Raw genomic sequence first — 15454 nt, 5'->3', positions numbered from 1 at the left:
AATAAAAATCTGCCTTAAATCTGACAATAAAGTCAAGCAACCCACCAAACGGGAGCTCTGTGCTGGACCTAATCTCCTAAAAATCCCCTGAAACCTGGGATGAAATTAATAGCTTCCAGTAGCCAAAAAGAGCTTTATTTAGGTGTGTATCATGTATGTGGTAAAATCATGCAAGCATTGTATTTGATGAAGATATAAAACCGTCATGATGTCTACTGAAGACTGAAGAATACTTACTAAGATCATGTAGTAAATGATGCCTACCACCCTCATCACATTTCTTCTGTCTATCAAAATACTTCTTATTCTATGTATACACTCAATGCCATAAGGTTCCCATTGACATATATATAGTACTTGATCCACCAATCACATTTTCCTGGATTTACTATTATGTAATCAGATATCTGGCAATCATTCCAACCTTCATTGACTTGTCTCATTTATGTACTCTAATAGTCTCTAAAATGTAATTATTCGAAACCTAGTTTACTTTAAATAAAACACCTTAACATTAGGTTCTAGGTATAATTTGAGGGCTGTAATGCAGTAGATGATACTGCCATTCTAGATCAAATACATATACGATATGTCTGACTGTAATTTGCAAAATAAGCCAATATGCACATCATTAAATATCTTCCATTATGTTTCGCCTGTAAGTTATCTAACTTGTGTGTGACACAGAGGGCCACAGGAAATGTCAATGAAAATAAGAGTACCTCTGTAAGAAGATCTGTATGGGGACTATACATGGCAAAAATGGTTAATTTTTGCCATGTACCTATATGACTGTATCATCGGGACATTGTGTATTTCTGTGCACTCGCTAACTGTAATGTCTCCCTCTTACTGACACTTAATTTGTAAATAAGTGTAAATTACCTATTATCACACATGATTCTTGTGCACAGTACCGATCTCAAAACAAACAGTAGAAAGAACCGTCGCTACCCAGCGACTGATGTGTGCACCAATATAACATATATAACATTTAGGTATTCTGCTTTGTCGTTGATCGCTGTATATTCAAAGGATGAGTAACCATGTGCATTTGATTTGCATGGTACTAATTATACATTTTTATTCTATTATACAGTTTTAATCTATTACATTAGAAGGTTGTTGTAAACAGAAAATATCAGTTTAATAGTTTATTTGTGCAGAAACTGTATTAAGCTAAATAAAAACATAGGAAACTGGTACATTTCCTGTCAGTATTTTTTTTAATCAGCATGTATTTCAGTATATTATTCGATGAGATGCATCTTAGAAATCAGATGTGATGTAAAATGTATAATTATGTCGAAATGAAATTAAAAAAAATTGTGACATATGTTCTCATTTGAACTACACAGGAGGGCACAAGACTTCTGTGAACTTTCTCTCCCTGTCTGGACATAGCCCTGTGATGTCTGCCTGTTGTTGTATTGTGCTATCAAGGTTCCACACAGAGGGAGGGAGGAGTTATACTATAAAAAGTGAAAGCTGTTTATTCAATTACCACTTGGATAATTAGCTTTTCATACATATATGTATACACTAGACACAGCTTGATGTTCTGGTGAGGTTATAAGGGTTTTACACTTTCCTTGAATGGGTAGAGGTAAACAAAATTCAAAGGACCAAGGCATGACTATATCATTACAGGGGTTAATCTTAGATTAGATAGGCCAAGAAAAGTTTACATACAGGCAAAAGAAAGCAGACACAGAGCTCTATAAGATAACAGAGACTCCAGTTAATAAAATAGTCTCTATGTTGCCATTTCCAATCCTTGGAATTCAATAAGCTTTTTATTTGATTTGTTATGAAAATGTAATGCAGCAATTAGCACTTTATATAACATAAACTTATGTAGCTCTGAACTTTTAGTGTCCGTAAGCTACTGATCCTATTAGGATTTCTCATAGGGCCCAAACCGTGTTGCAAGAATGGGTTCTGAATATACTGATCATATTTATAAAATCTGGAAACGTAGCATATTTTCATTCAGAAACTTTACATTTGTACTGAAAACAGGACAATGTTATGTAGTATGGCAGCTATTTGTGATCCTGCTCTATGACGTGTAAACCTTGTGTAACACCAAACAGTGGGGCAGTGGAGAAGAGAAACTGGAGATAAAATGGAGATAAAGTGAGATTAGATAAATCACCAGCCAATGAACTCCTAACTGTCATTTTCAAACACAGGGGTAGATGTATGAAGCAGTGATAAGGCAGGAGAAGTGATAAAGCGGCTGGTACTTTAGCACTGCCAATCAGCTCCTGACTGTAAAGTTACAGGCTGGGTTTAAAAGGGGGGCAGTTAGGAGCTGACTGGCAGGTGATAAAGTACCAATCACTTTATCACTTCTCCTCCCTTATCACCGCTTCATACATCTACCCCACTTTATCTCCAGTTTATCTCTTCTCCAGGCTTAATACATTTGCCCCAGTGTACATACTGGAAAGACACGGACAAAACATGGGCAGATCATGTTCACCACTACTTAGAACTTTCTGACAGTAATTGTAAATTTCTGGAATAATACCTATTTATGTAATAGGAAAGCTCATTGTGTCAACCTATAGCACTGATGACCAAGCCTCTCTTGGGATGGACTCTCATACAGATGTCCTGCAAAGGAGCCTTTGGGATTCTTCGAGAAACACAATGGAGGTGCTCAAAGATTCATGTCACTCTCTAATAACAGAAATGGAATAACTGTTATGTAAGACGGGTCATATTTTGGGCACTGAGTTGCTTCATTTGAAAGACGAGTCATGAAGAAGGGATAGGGTACAGGATATAGGCCCAGTATGTGATTGTAGAAATTAAATAATAATAATAATTATTACTATTAGTAGGAAGTGCTGCAGAGATTTAGCACCCCATATAAATGTGCACCCCCCGTCCCCATATCCCCCAGGTAACAGTAGTGGTTGACCATCATGTGAGATTACTAACTACCTATAATTTGCACAGACGTGGCCAGCTGTAGCATCCTGTTCTAATTTCCTTTACTTACACAAATTTGTTGTTACATTTTATTTACTTAATGAGATGAATATTTGTGTGCTAATTAAATGAATGCAGAAATGATACACAAAATCGAACAAATTATTCCTATGTATTATATATTTAAAAGACTAATATAAGCTATTTGTTTCCGACCAAATCAAATATTATTTATGGTCAAATTTTAAATAAGACTTAGTTACTGGCACATTTGTATTAATGTGCAATGGGGAGTGATCTAGAAGACTATAGCAAATGGTTAACAGCTCTATCCAGAACAAAATATTATTATGGTACATGATTAGAGAAGAAGTTGTGTAATATCCAGCAAATGTCATATTTGTCAGGATTGCTATGTTGTTTATCTATTTACAGACAAAAATTTGACTTTTAACTGTCAGTGAGTGAGATGTATCATTGCTTGGTAAGCATTACAATAGAGAGAGATAAAGTACCGGTTGTTCAGCTCCTAACTGTCATGCTACAGGCTGTGTTTGAAAATGGCAGGAGCTGATTGGCCAGTACTTTATCTCCCTCCATTTTATCACTCCGCACGTGACGATGTATTTAGCCCAGGTGATTTGCTGTAACTGTCCTTTTTTCTGATTAATCTAAATAAAATGAAACATTAGAAGGAAGTGTTGTTACACAGTACATAATAAATTGTATTTAGCCATCCTAGTTTTTGTTATGTTAGGGCTAAGAGGGTGATAAGTAACAGGAGGATGCCCAATTGAGCATGGCTGCTGTAGAAATTAATCCATCATGGCATTACTTTTGTATTTTTTAGAATTACAACCTAGGAAATCTTTGACCAAACACTCAACTTGGCAGAGTGCCGTGATGTGTGAGAGAAAGCCTTCTGCTACCTATCGTGCACACTGTGTGTTGGAATAGGTTCTCAACATAATAATTACTGTTTATGAACCACCTAGAAGGTATTTACCTTAATGAGTTTTGAACATCTAAAGTAACTTCCTTACCTATTTTTATCATTTGTCTAATAGTGTATTTCATGGTTGCACTGTCCATCTATAAATTGTAAGCTTGCAAGCAGGGCCCTCCTACCTTTTGACAATCTGTAAATACCCTGTTTGTTGTATCACTGTCTCCTTTTGTAAAGCACAAAGGAATATGCTGCGTTATATAAGAAACTGTTAATAAATAATAAATACATTCACATGGGTGACACTGGTGACAAGTTGTGGTGACACTTGGAAAGACTAAAGTCACATAGTTCAGGGAAGGTGAAGGAAAACACTTTCTTCTGGAGCTTGAAATTTCTCATGTTTCCAGATCTGTGTGCCCATTGGCTTAGGGATATCAAATGAACCACAGCACTGATTATGTACCATTGTGTCAGAATCTGCAGTTGCCTGGACCATTGCTTTTGTGGAAGAATGCTATGAGGTGTAAATGCTCTACTTGTGGATAGTGCATGTCTTTATTGTGGACGTTACTATCAGTTTCCAAACTTGCCAATGGTTGCAAAAGTGCTTTCTATTAATGAAAAGCATTACAGTAACTGTTCTTACATGCAGTGAAAAACATATGCAAATGAATGGTGCACAGGATGCGAACCATACAATAGCATAGCAATTAGGTATTAATCAGTATTAAGCAAATACATATAACGGAGACCTGTATTTCTAAACAGCACATAAATGGATGAATTACTACTATTACTACCTGTTTCACCCATTAGTGAGCTTTATGCACCACACACACTGACCATGCATGCACACAAGAGCCCAGTGGCCACACTCACACAACCCAGGTGTCTCCTGGGACCAGAACGTGTAAATACCTCATGGCTGTTGCTGTTTGGAGTGATCTCACTCTCATTCACCAGAGATGACTTGATGTCTGCCAGGTCCCCCTCCTCCTCCGGGTGGCTGATCTCAGCATAAATCTTCTCCTTCTGGGGATCCCCCTCATCCTTGAATGGGATCATCTCGTCAGTTGCACACAGCTCAGGGTCTCCACCACCTCCATTGCCTCCCCCTGCTCCAGAGAGCTGAGGCATGGCTCCGTGACAGGGCACACCACTACTGTGCTGCACAGAGGATCAAGGCAAAATCTCCCCCCAAACCTATGCACCAAGCACCATCAGTAGGGAATCCTAGAAGTTATGGGAAAAGCAGATCTCTGTAGCGCTGGTGTCCCAGCTGCAGACGGTGGAAGAACTTGTAGTCAGGCAGCAGCAGCAGCAGGGTCTCCTTCCTCTCTGTTATCCAGGTGATCCGGGCTTCATGTGTCTAGCAGGCGCTGTGTACGAGGCATGCGGTCACCCCGCAGACCTCTAGGCTCTTCACAGGGCTTTTTCTGTGACCATCGAAACTTTCTTCTTTCCCTTTCTGAGCGTCACATGGAATGCCACAGAGAAAATACCAAGTTTGTTGTGACTGTGACTAAGATGGAAGGAGATCTAGTCCCAGCCTGTGACTCAGGGGTGAGTAAGCCAGGAGGATGTCTGAGCAGGAGACACAAGAAACTAGGGACAAGGCAGCGGATAATGGACCCTCTTTGTTCTTGTATAAAGAAAAGATGATTGTAGTTTACTTTCCTGTAAGCTCTCTGCAAAGTGAGAGACTGCTGTGAGAGTGACTAGCAGTGCAGTCTGTGTGACTAGGAGTGTGAGTGGGAGGCTGCTGGGCTCCTCCTCTGGACCCTCAGGTAAAACTCCAGTCTCCGCTTACCCGCTAGATGCCAAGGTTATTCCATGCTCCTGCCCGGCCCTCTCCCCCTCCTGGTGTCTGTGGTCTCCGCTGGGTCAGAGTTTTGGCACACTGGGACTGGGACTCAGTAAAACTCCAGCACTAGCTGTAGGATGGGAGAAGGCAGGCAACTGTTATCCCTATGCAATGTGAAGGGGCAAGCAGTGTGTCTGTTTGTGTAATGTAACATCCCCCTCCTCCTGTGCCCCCCTCCCTCTCCCCCTCTCCCTGTGTCTGCTGTGGGGAAAGATGAAAGAGAAGCCGCCGTGGTGACTGACAGCTCGCTGATAGAGGAGGGGAACCAGCTCAGCAAATGCAGGCAGGGCAGGGGGGGACACCAGCACAGCACAGCGAGGGAGGGAGAGAGAGCAACAACTCTGCTAGGGGGAGTCAAACAGCCCAAAATGAAATACTCCTAATAGCAACAATTAAGGAAAACAGAGGAGAAAGATCTAATCAGGAGGCAGGTGTACACGTCTCGCACAGAATAATCCGTCTGCGGTACAGAGAGGGGGCCAAGGAGCTGGCTGGGTGAAAGATTTCATGTTAATCTTGGTGACACATTGTATAGTATATATATATATACATACATATTATGCACAAAAAGTGATATACTTATTCAACGCAAATGGGCAAACTTTTGCTGCTGCAAAAAGTAGAAAGTGTATTTCGCACACATCTTTGTGCAACATGTATACAGACAAATAAACAAATAGTATCAGAAAATGTGCGAGATTAGCTGTACAGATAGTCACATTCATTATAGCGACTCTTGTATGTATGTATGTATGTATGTATGTATGTATATATATATATATATATATATATATATATATATATATATATACATACATACTGTATGTATATTACAGTAACACATCATCAGAGAGGCAAGGTAGGTAGATAGATCTACAAACTGCATGTCACACTATCCTAACACCCCACTTCCCCAGAGATGCAGTTGGAGCTGTCTAATACTGGGAGAGCATTAACTGAGATCAAACAAAAATAACACCAAACAGATCCCATATGGAGGATAGTCCTTGATTAGTAGAGGGGATCTCAGGAGTTATTATTAGCTGAGAGAACGGGAAGAAGCAGGCTGCTAACTCTATGAGCTCCTGGCATCTAGGATCTTGAGGTGAGTACATCCAATGCCCTGTCCACACTGGGACCAACTACACCTCTCACACCCACTTCACAACACACAAGGGTGCATCTCATTACAGCAACATCTCTCTGCATCTGTACAGCACATAACATAGTGTACAATCGTCTTCTGATACATATACACGACAATGTTTTAATATAAGCTACTTTCAAATTGATTATAACTGTGACATTTTGACAGGTTATTGGTTATACAAAATTATATTTTATATCACGCATTTTAATAAATCAATTATATATATATATATATATATATATATATATATATATATATATTCTCATGGTGTAGCTTTTCAAACAAAATAGTGATCTGCCCTCTCATTATAATGCAGTAAGGAAAGTGGGACTATGCTACTCATCATCAGGCAATGAGGACAGTGGTGCTGTTATAAACACTGGGATGATGACCGGCGAGATAAGGGACCAGACAGTTGTTAGTAAGTTAGTGTCACATTACTATAGAATTCATTTTGCCAATGTAAATCCTATTTTCTCCCTCATGCTAATTGTTTGGATTTACATATTAATTTGTAGAGCACCTTTTCCCTGCCCAGACTCCACTGCAAGCTGCGAGATAGGGCACTAATATATCCGCAGTACAACGATTGGTGCGAGAAGGCTGATTGTTTTGTATGATTATACATAAAATAGAAAAGATGAATACACACGAGAAATGATGATTATCTGTTTAGAATCACCACTATATACATTTACATTCTATACAGTGCTACTTGCTATTATTACATTTATTATTAATAATACACTTCTATGTAAAACATATTAATATCTAGACATAAATTATGGAGAATCTGGGGGGGGGGGGGGGGGGCAGGCTAATAGAATTTTAAATGTTTATCACTAACATTCAAAAACATAACAAAAAAATAACAAAGATAATAAAGAAATAATATATATACTGTATATCATATAACTGTAATATCACATTAATCTGTGTAATCCAATTGATCTTCAGTGTTCACTGGACGGAACATTTATTATAAGTATATGTAGAAAAAAAAATATTTTCTATTAGGAAATAACGTTGTTGATAGTGGTTACACTATAACTGACAATAGGGTGCTGGGAATGGATTGCAGAGGACACATGTTCTGCATTGGATGTTGGGGATGGGGTAAACCCCTCTGGTATTCTTATTCCAAACTGGTATAGATAGACAAGACATAAAGACAAGTCTGTAATGTTCTCTATGCACTAATGCGTTTCAGTATTGTTTTCTTCTATTTTAAGTGAGGAGGAAGTTGTAGTAGAGCAGGGTGTGCTTATTATAGGGTGAGCAGGAGCCTCATTAGAAGGGATGCTGTCTGGAGCAGCTTCCCCTATCTCTACTTACTAGACCCTTTCATGTGGGCTGGAGATTATCCCAGCACAGTTTTTTTTTCCCCTGGTGTTAAGATTTTTTTTTTATTATAACATACAAAAAGGGGATAATGATTTATGTGTACAGCATCAAGTCAGGAAAGCTGGCCAGCTCAGCTGTAGACAACACAAACCTGCAGGATTCCTCGGTGCAATATTCGGGGGAGGAGGAGATACAAAGATAAGGGGTGTAGGGAAGGATGCTCATTATGAGAGCAGGAAAGGAAAAAGCTGGAGGAAAACAAACATCAAAATATATGTATATTTTTTTTAAACTGGTTTCCTTTAAAATCACTTCTGCATTTGGGCCATTGTAAATGAACAGGGGGTGGGTTACATTGGAAAATAGTTGTTCAATGTTCCATACATTTAACAATATTTACTGTTATAAAATATATGTAGTTTTCTATGTTGTGTGCTGTTGTTCAATTAAAAGCAGTGTAAACCTAAACAGAACACATGAGTATTGAGTAAAGTCAAATATACTGTACTTTCATAAAGATCACATTTATTTATATGTAGCTAATTTGGTTTTAATACTGCAGGGGAAAAATGTGTTTTACAGTCAAATTTTATATAAAAAAGTTATAAAAAATGACATCACAGCATTTCTTTCATTTTTCATATGGATGTTGTTTCCCTAGATTTTGATTGGTTTGTAAATCCATAGTATTTAGTACTAAAGACAGGTAAGCAAAATGTTAGATGTTGTTCTTTATCATGACAATGTTATGCAAAAAAAGATAATCACAATTGATTATTCTCTACATTTTATCACATGTGCTAGGATGTATTAACAGTATTAACTTGTATTCTATTTATTCAGGCTAATAGTATGATTTAATTATACAGTATATAGACCCAATCTGCACATTATGTCTATGTAGTTCCATATATAGAACAATGCTTGTGAATCGGCACTCTAGTTCCATATATATATATCATAGTGATCTTAATTAGGAAAATATACTTATAGGCTAAGCAGTAGTATTCAAAATGCACTTTTTATTAGGTGATTTTGTTAAATGTAGTTTAACAGACAGATACAACACTGTGCTGACATATTTGCAAAATGATTGTAATTTTATTTCAGGAATTAGTAGATGAACTTTACTTTCAGAATGCCTATATAATGTCACAAGTAGTTCCCTGGTAATTGTGTTTTAAGAGAACTGAAATGAGTTTGATGTCAGACTTTCCTTTATGTATATGTTATTACCATAGTCATGCCACATTTGTTCATTGATAAGTACAGTTAAAGACTTTGATGAAACACTTACCTTGTACAATGTAGGGGCAATAGAGATTTCATGATACTGGCATCCAATGTGATCAGCTTGCAAGGTAGCAGTGGATGTATTATTATTATTATTGTTATTATTATTTTATTTTATTGGAGCTTTTACAAACATTAACAATAAAAGATGCATGTAAAATACAATAAAGATGTCAAGACCAAGACTGTGTATTTTTTGTTTAAAAACAATTAGCAATATCTTGTAAATATAGTATTATTATTATATTTTATTAATAAGGAGTCACAAGGGTTCCATAGTGCCATGTAAACAGTTGAGTGTGTGAGTGAATGTGCAGGCCTACACTGACATCCCATCCACTCACCCTGCAAATGCTGTACTTTATAGCATTTGAATAGCCACTAAACAGGCAGATTGTTTATTATAAAATATATACTAACAATATTCAGTGAGAGATATTTAACTACAAAACAAAATATGAATTTCAAAATGTATTAGAACGTTTTAAGGATGTGTGGTGGTTTTCTTTTACTGTGCACATGAAGTTTTCTGTCAGTAAGCTAATAAAAAGTTATTATATTGTAATGTAGTCTTTCTCCAGCTTGTACTTATTAGTGCACATCAGGACCTGTAAACCATGTTATTACTTGACTGTATATATAACCTGCACTGACTCCTGCCAACATACAATCGGGCCTGACACCCACATTATATCATCTTTATTAAATAAATGTTTCCCTATTTATTTACACATCGATTAACAATAAAATCAATTGTAAAATTGTTCTTTCCAGATTTCAGAAACATAGCAAGATCCATGTAATTTCTGACCTGGATTCTGAGTATCATCTCTAGGACTATAAAATAGGAGAGAACAGAATAGCCTACAGTGAAGTAGAGAACACTGTTACATCTCCTCACAACTGCCACTGCATGGGAATTGTACACATACAGTAGATACAATGTTTATAAATGTTTCCAGATGCATGTAGATACATCAATTGATAAACCTAAAGTTGACAAGATTTTATTTCCAAACAATTTTCTTAGCATACAATTGATACATAGGAAATGTAGTTTAAATACAAGTTCAAATTCCATCATTTTGAATCAGAAAATTAATAAATTAATTATTGCTTTGCATATATTTCAATTTGAAACTGTCAGAGGATAACTTCATACAGTTTATTTATTTATTAGCAGTTATTTATATAGTGCACACATATTCCGCAGCACTTTACAGAGAATAGTTGAACATTCACATCAGTCCCTGTCTCCTTGCACTAGAGGAGCTTGCAATCTATATTCCCAAACACATATACACAGATAATTGTACAGTGTATGCCCAGCTTTACAATGAGCAAGCACCAATGCAAACAACTTTTTTCTAAGGGGTTAAAAAATTGTATTTTTTTTTAATAAGGATCATTACTAATTTTTTTTTTTTTGTAGGTATTGATAAGTTAATAATGAATGGATTGTGTTACAGCCAATAACTTTCGGATATTTACATTTTTTAGCACTTGGGCCTGGAGAGCCTAGTTTTCCATCTGCACTCACCCTCTTTTCAAAAGCTGGATATACCACAAGGATACTATTGGGAAGACACAAGGAGCAAAACAAGCACATCCATGTCATCATAATCTCCTTATGGTTTCAGGGGTCACGGAAGTGTCCGCACAAGCTAGAACGGGTAACGGTGTTGCCAAAGTAATTCAAGTTACGTTTGAATGCAAATTACTATGAAAAGTGGACCATAATAGGATGAGTGAATCAGAAAGAGAGAGATTTGGTAAGAAATCTCCAGTGTTTTTAAAGTGGCAATCATTTACATTGTAAAATCAAACTGGAGATTTCTTACCAAATCTCTCTCTTTCTGATTCTCCCATCCTATTCCAGCCTCCATGCAATTTGGGAAATTTACATGCGATTTAGGCATTAAATCGCATGTACTGTGCCCAGATTGCATGTACATGACAAGAGGGGCGATGCAATGCATGCTCCCGTGCGCATTGCATCAACTCTCCTTGGTCGCAAGTCGTTGCACCCCGGGTTGCCATGTCATCGCCACACCACTGCTGTCTGCGCAAGGCATTGCTGTTGCGAGGTCTTGCTGCTTCCTCCCTCCTCTCTGCTCCTTCCCTCCTCCTCCCTCCCAGCGGGGGCTGCAGCAGCAGTCTCAGACAGAAACACATTATGAGGCTGCTGCTGACACTGGCCACCAATGATTACAATATTTAAATATATATTTTTTTGCAATCAGCCCGCCACCCACAACCGGCAGGGACAGCCCCGGGCTTCCCCTTGATGGGGGGACCCCTTTATTGGGGGGTCCCTACTCCCCTATGATGAGCCCAGGGCTGGTTATAGCCGGATGGGGGGACCCCATGCAATTTTTTTCAATAATTTTTCTATTTAATTACACAGAGAAGCCTGCATGGATCTGACTGATGAGTGCAGGCTTCAGCCAAATACGCCTGGAAAATTAGTATTTTTTATGAGTATTTATTACTGAATTACCGGCCAAATGCAGCAATACTATTTAGGCCAGCCCTCCTAGCATCCTGTAGTACAGCCCATCAGATAAATTGTATGGTACAACATGCATACTGCATGCAATATATCTGATGCAAAATAAGCACTCAAGTACAGAATCTGAAATGCAGGATTCCCGGGAAGCTGCCGGGATGCAATTTCAAGCATCAGATAAATTGCCCTAGTGTATGGCCACCCTTGTGTCTGTAAAATATAAGGACGTTTGAGTAGATTAAGGAATCATTACAAATTTACATGCCACTTTATTTGATATAAATGTAGAAAACAAGAGCAAAACTATTTATATATATATATTGTAGCCCATTCACTATGTTTCAACCATCATCATTTATTTAGAATGCACCCACATGTGCAGCAATGTGCATGCTGTGAGTTCCCCTGGTAACGCAGATGTGCTGATGCCTGCATGGGCCATTTGGCGGGGTGGTGGGCAGTGCCATTACCGAGTGACAAGGTCTCACTTAGGGGGGTATTCAATCCCCGCTGCTATTTTCGATGGAGAAAATATTGGCGGGTGCCTATTCAATGCTGTGTTTCCCGAGAACAGATGTGGATTGTCGAGCTCCAGGTCGTATCTCGATGATCCACAGCCGTATCTCGCGGCCTTGCCCCCTTTTCGGTGTTTGACAGTCGTGACCCAGGATTGAATATTTGTTAAACCTCTTCTCATTACCATTATGCAAACCTAGGTGGTTGCTTATGGAGCCAAGAGTTAGAGGGCAATTAAAACACTTCGGAGCCCATGAACATCAGATGCTGACACAGTGGAAGCTACTAGATGGTGCTCATCGTATCAGTCTTATGTTGGGAATGTTGATATGGTATGATTTTACAGCCAGGTGCCACAGTCAAAATTTGAGGAGCAAGCATGGTGCCTTTAAGATTTACTCATGTATGGTGTTTTCCCTATAATGTTATTATAAAATATATGTATTTTGACAGAGACGTGAGTAATGTATAGGATCTAGACCAAGTTTTGGAGCTGTAGCAGAAGCAAGGTTGTGTAATCAGCAGCACCTGTGATCTCATGATATAAGTGTTTCCAGGGCAAAGGGTAAATGCTCTTGATGGTGAATTAGCTGCCCAAGTGATAGACCGGAGTGTGGGGTTACGCTAAGGACAACTGGAGCATTTTGGAAGAGTCTGTATTATACCGTGATTACCTGTATGCTGCTTGCTGTAACTACACTTGCCTGTGGAATTGATCTGATATACGATCTGTATATCCAGTGATACAGTATGTGATCCGTTTCACAGTACATACAGTAGTTTTACACTTAGATATTCTTCTTTTTCTCTAGGGTGCTGAATCATTCCCAGCATAAGACAGCATCGCCATCTGTGATAAATTCATATTGAATATGAGAGGAAATTCTGCCTGATACCAGTGGAACAGAGAACCTCTATCTGAAAATGGTGTTATATGCCAATTTAAGCATATTTCTTGTAAGTGTACTACCTAAAGGGGATAAAAGACTTGGGTGTGGTGATACCCGTCACACCAAAAGGTTTATTAAAGAAGGTTTATGGACACATTCATCATTATCGTGTGACCACTTCGGATATTTGTTCTAACATATTTGTTGACTTACTACCCTAGATTAATTTCCTTTTCTTGTAGTGTCTTTCATCAGACACTACAAGTGATTGGATTGTCGTCTTACCTCCATCTGGTATATTATTGATTTATGACTTGTTTATTTTGAGGCACTAGGATTATCTCTCAGATTCTTTCCATTCAGGTAGGAAGCAACATGGGTATGGGCACAATATCTTCTGGGTCACTGCTTCCGAGGAGTAACAGAACACAAATAGGATGATCCTGAAACAAGCAGCGGCAATGCTTCTTCTTAGGGGTAAATTTACTAAAGCTTCTAAAAATTAAAAGAGGTGATGTTGCCCATAGTAACCAATCAGAATCGGTCTATTTTTTCTCTATTGCATCTTAGAAAATGAAAGACAGATTCTGATTGGTTGTTATGGGCAACATCACCTCTTCATTTTTTGGAAGCTTTATTACATTTACCCTGCAATATCTATAGGCTATTGTGGCAGGGACAGCATGTTTCCACATAAGGGTAATGTGGAAGATCCAGTCCAGGTTTTAAAGCAGCAGGAAATTTAGATCCAGTCTAGGTTTCCTTAATTTATGTGATCATGGTTTGGTGGATTAGCAGCACCTGTGGCTTCCTTCCTTCCTTCCTTCCTTCCTTTGTGGCTTGGTTATATGAGTGTCCAGGGCAGGAGGTCATTGGTCTCAAAGCTGAAAAGCGGCTGGGTGATAGGACAGTGATGTAATATTACATTAGGTACTTTGGAGTGTACCCTGACAGTGAAATCTGTGGAAAACCCTGCAATTCAGTAATCTTGTTTGCTGAGCTGTTTACCTGCTACAAAATAAATACCCATACTTCATTTATATCCAGTGTATGTGATTCCTTGTCAAACTATTTACCTAATTGGAATAACACATCTATTAATTTTATTTTTTTATACCCAAACAATGTATTCACCAACAAAAAGGTTACTCTGTGACATAAACTGATGTACAACTGTAAATGAGGCCCTAAACCAGGCATGTCCAACGTTGGCCCTCCAGATGTTTTGATACTACACATCCCAGCATGCTTTGCAATAGTTTTAGCATTCTCTAATAGCAAAACTGTGGCAAAGCATGCTGGGATGTGTAGTTTCACAACATCTGGAGGGCCAACGTTGGACATGCCTGCCCTAAACCTTTATGCTAGGAGTAATGGTGCAACTGAGGTTACCTATTTTCAGTTTTTGGTAAAGTCACTTTGTCAGGATTACCATATCCTTCACATTTTGTAGTATCAGTGGTGGATCTGTCATTGGTGCGGACTTAGGTACATCTGCTGATTTCCTCAGATACATGGCGCTAGTTCCATACAGTGTGCGATCTCTTTGAACATATGACATTGGCACCATATTTTAAAAAAAATTAACTGAAGAATGGAGCCCTGGTGCATTTCTGATTAAATTGTTGGAAATACAAAATAGGCAGCACAGCATGAAACACCATTTAAAAAGTGATAATAGGTGTTCATGCTGTATTATCTGTAGCATTTTTTTTTTTTGTAGACAGTTTGGTGTACAGTAAATATCTGCTACAGCTTATTTCCTGGCATTTCCTGGTTCTTGTTATGTATCAGATCTGCTCATAAAGTTATATTATAGTTATTAGTAAGCAAAAGCTTTCAAAGCGAGTCTGCTACCTTCTGTGTTTGTGCATGTATGAGAAAGAGATGTAGTTTCACTCTCTGCCAGTAGATGGCAGTGTTTTGGAGACTAACGGACAATAGCCATATATAGATGATATACAGTAAGGAGGCACACTATGAGTGTAGTGTCATA

The 15454-nt window shown here is 38.3% G+C and overlaps 1 protein-coding gene and 1 long non-coding RNA gene across 5 annotated transcripts in view; one reads left to right on the top strand and one right to left on the bottom strand.

Annotated features, from left to right (window-relative positions):
* Nucleotides 1–5895, bottom strand: part of LEF1 (lymphoid enhancer binding factor 1) — a 135991-nt gene extending 130096 nt beyond the window's left edge. The window contains exon 1 of one of the 3 annotated variants that reach the window (XM_083178508.1): nucleotides 4811–5895. In XM_083178508.1, the coding sequence (XP_083034634.1) occupies nucleotides 4811–5029 (219 nt within the window). In that variant the 5' untranslated portion in view covers nucleotides 5030–5895. The remainder of the gene's footprint in view (nucleotides 1–4810) is intronic. The other 2 variants (XM_083178516.1, XM_083178524.1) reach the window with 2 other exon arrangements.
* Nucleotides 4785–14631, top strand: LOC146064728 (uncharacterized). 2 transcript variants are annotated; one of them, XR_014471846.1, is made up of 3 exons: nucleotides 4785–6861; nucleotides 11044–11216; nucleotides 13381–14631. It is a non-coding gene; the product is annotated as an uncharacterized LOC146064728 (long non-coding RNA). The 2 variants fall into 2 exon arrangements; XR_014471847.1 differs by having other exon boundaries at nucleotides 10976–11216.
* Nucleotides 14632–15454: the final 823 nt, after the last annotated feature.

Source organism: Crinia signifera, chromosome 1, assembly GCF_055691185.1.
Source record: "Crinia signifera chromosome 1, ASM5569118v1, whole genome shotgun sequence".
Lineage (NCBI taxonomy): Eukaryota > Metazoa > Chordata > Amphibia > Anura > Myobatrachidae > Crinia > Crinia signifera.
This window is presented reverse-complemented; position numbering and strand designations above follow the sequence as displayed.